Source organism: Solea solea, chromosome 8 (genome assembly GCF_958295425.1).
Source record: "Solea solea chromosome 8, fSolSol10.1, whole genome shotgun sequence".
NCBI classification, from domain to species: Eukaryota; Metazoa; Chordata; class Actinopteri; order Pleuronectiformes; family Soleidae; genus Solea; species Solea solea.
The window spans coordinates 1537447-1540197 of record NC_081141.1 but is presented as its reverse complement, the minus strand read 5'-3'; the positions used below and the strand labels follow the sequence as shown (position 1 = coordinate 1540197).

General features: G+C 41.6%; 1 protein-coding gene across 1 annotated transcript in view; it reads left to right on the top strand.

The window, feature by feature from the left end:
- Positions 1–1903, top strand: part of npdc1b (neural proliferation, differentiation and control, 1b) — a 16429-nt gene extending 14526 nt beyond the window's left edge. The window contains exons 6-9 of the mRNA XM_058636805.1: positions 97–178; positions 671–750; positions 855–954; positions 1221–1903. Coding sequence (XP_058492788.1) covers positions 97–178; positions 671–750; positions 855–954; positions 1221–1289 — 331 coding nt within the window. The 3' untranslated portion in view covers positions 1290–1903. The remainder of the gene's footprint in view (positions 1–96; positions 179–670; positions 751–854; positions 955–1220) is intronic.
- Positions 1904–2751: the final 848 nt, after the last annotated feature.

The window sequence follows — 2751 nt, the reverse complement described above, 5'->3', positions numbered from 1 at the left end:
TATTTTTATCTAGCCTGGGGTGGGGATGAAGTTTCTATACTTTATATATGTATATATACATATACATATCTTAAGGACACTGCTTTTATTTCACAGATTGCAGAGAGGTCTGCAGCTCACTGAGAAGATGGACTCTCCCACACATCGACTGATCAGAGCTCAGGCGTTTGACAACTTGGTGAGCAGGAAATCTCTAAAAAACAAACAAAAAAAACTGTTTAATCTCAGGTTTGAATGTGTTTATGTGTTTTCACTCCCGGATCAAATGACTACAGCTTTGGCTCTGATTATTTCATCATTTAAATAATGGACTCATGGACGTTCTTGCTCATTTTCACCATAAAAGGGCCAGAAAATGTCCTGTAACGAAGAGCTTTTGCCCATTTTTCCCGAATATTAACAATTTAAAGTGAAGAAAAACAAAGAGTAGTTGTACACAAACACCAGATTTAAAATTTGAACAGTAGAAAACATATTTAAATAGGCGTTTTTTTCCAACTCTCTCCTCTCTGGTGACAGAGACGCTGAAAATAACCACACGTTTGCTTTGATGTACAACGCTCGGTGTTAAAGGGTTAACAATGTTGCGAGTGCAGTAGAGACATTTCAGTACTTGGATAATCTTCACAGACTTTCTCATTCCCCTCCCCCCCTGTGTGGTGTGTTTCAGCCCGGAGACAAGAAGCTGGCCCACAGCGCCCAGATGTACCACTACCAGCACCAGAAGCAGCAGATGCTCTCCCTGGAGAAGTGAGTCATCGGCCCAGCCCAGACTCACACGCTCAGTGTCCCCTCTCTGCTTTCATGTAATCTGATTCCTCCACTGTGTATGTGTGTGTGTGTGTGTGTAACAGACACAGGGAGGAGCCAAAGGTTCCTGACTCGGGGGCGTCGACTGATGAAGAGAACGAGGACGGAGATTTTACAGTATACGAGTGTCCTGGACTGGCACCTGTGAGTAAACTCATGTACATATATATATATATATATATATATATATATATATATCTACAGTATATATATATATATATATATAACATTTTTCAAAAATACTAAAATACTAAATCTGTGAAGTAATCCTTTAACTTCAAATTAGATTTCTGATTTATTTCTTTATTTTCAGTGAGTTTTATGCCTGGATTTGACATTGACTCCCCTGCTGATCTGATAGTCTCTCTCCCCCTCTCCCTCTCTCTCCCTCCCTCCCCCTCCATGTACAGACGGGGGAAATGGAAGTGAAGAACCCGCTGTTTGACGACACCCCGATTTACCTCCACAAGTTCCGCTAACGAACCCGGACCACAGCGCTTGTGTGTTTAAAAAAAAACAACACAACAAAGCAAAGAAACAATCTGTTACATTTACACACACACACACACACACACACACACACCGCTGTGAGCAGCCGGAATGTGGGGAGAGTGTGAGGCGACGCTGAGGAGGACGAGGCGAGACGTTCATGGACTCTTAAAGGACGTCACAGCGCAGGACTAAGTCTTGGACCGACGTCGCTCATTCCACAGCCACACACTCGTCCTTTTTTTATTATTATTATTTCTCAGATTTGTTCTTTTATTGAAACTAAAAGAAATCACTGCTGTAACACTGTTCGCAAAAAAGAACAGATTCCACAGTTTCTTCACGATTTCCTGTCAATCAATCCATAAGTCATTATTATTATTATTATTATTATTATATCAGTAAACACTCCTTAATTTATGGAGGTCTTTGTTTCAGGCTTTTGGTTTTTTATTATTATTTGTTATTTATTGATTTCATCCTCATGAACACGTTGAACGCGGCACCGTGATCTGTATCACTGTTGATGTAGCCTTGGTTTTCTCAGTGTAGTTGCTCTATGCATGAATTGATGACGCTGTGTATGAAAACATGAACGTGAATATGCATTTACAAGTTTCCTGTGTACGCCTGGAAATCATGCCAACACACACACACACACACACAGGGATGTGACGATATCAAAGTCTCAAGATAGAATAATACAGATATAATAATAATAATACTATAATAATACTGTTCAAGTACAATTTTTATCGTGAAAGCATGAAAGTTTTCGTGCTGAAACGCACACGATATTGGACTTTTTGCCTTTATCCGATATGCCGATATATCGGCCGATACCGATATCATGCTGATAATATCCGAATAATTTTTTTCCGTCGTTTTTACAACAAAACAAACCGCGCTCAAGCTTCACTCGCGGCGCCCCCTGCTGGACCCTCGCCGTCATTACTTCAGACAGTCTGCTGTGTTTCTTGGCTGTGTGTTTTCAACTTTCAACCAAACTTAACTCCCCCCCCAAGTTGAGATATCTTTGCAAATTTGGGATAATAAGCAACAGCGTTAGGCTCTGTGTAGCTTTTGTATCTTCTTATAGATCTGGTAGTCGTGGTAACGGTGTCATGTTACTCATGAGATACAATAAAAACAGCGACTACTCCAATTGGGCAAATCATGGAGCTGACCAACGGTCTACCGTGGGGGAGAGATTTTGGACCCAGAGTTATCGTTTTAAATCCTCAGGTACCCCTGAGCAAAGCCCCCAATACCAATTGGTCGTTGTGAATTGACCCTTAGCCACAAGGGGGAGCCACATCCAAAGTAGTCCTAGTGTCGGCCCCAATCCAGGAAGATAATGAAAACAATCCCCCCTTACTCACCCTCTGCTAAGCCCCTCCTCCATCGCTCAGGATGAGCGTTTACAGCGACATCTACAGTCTATATCACACG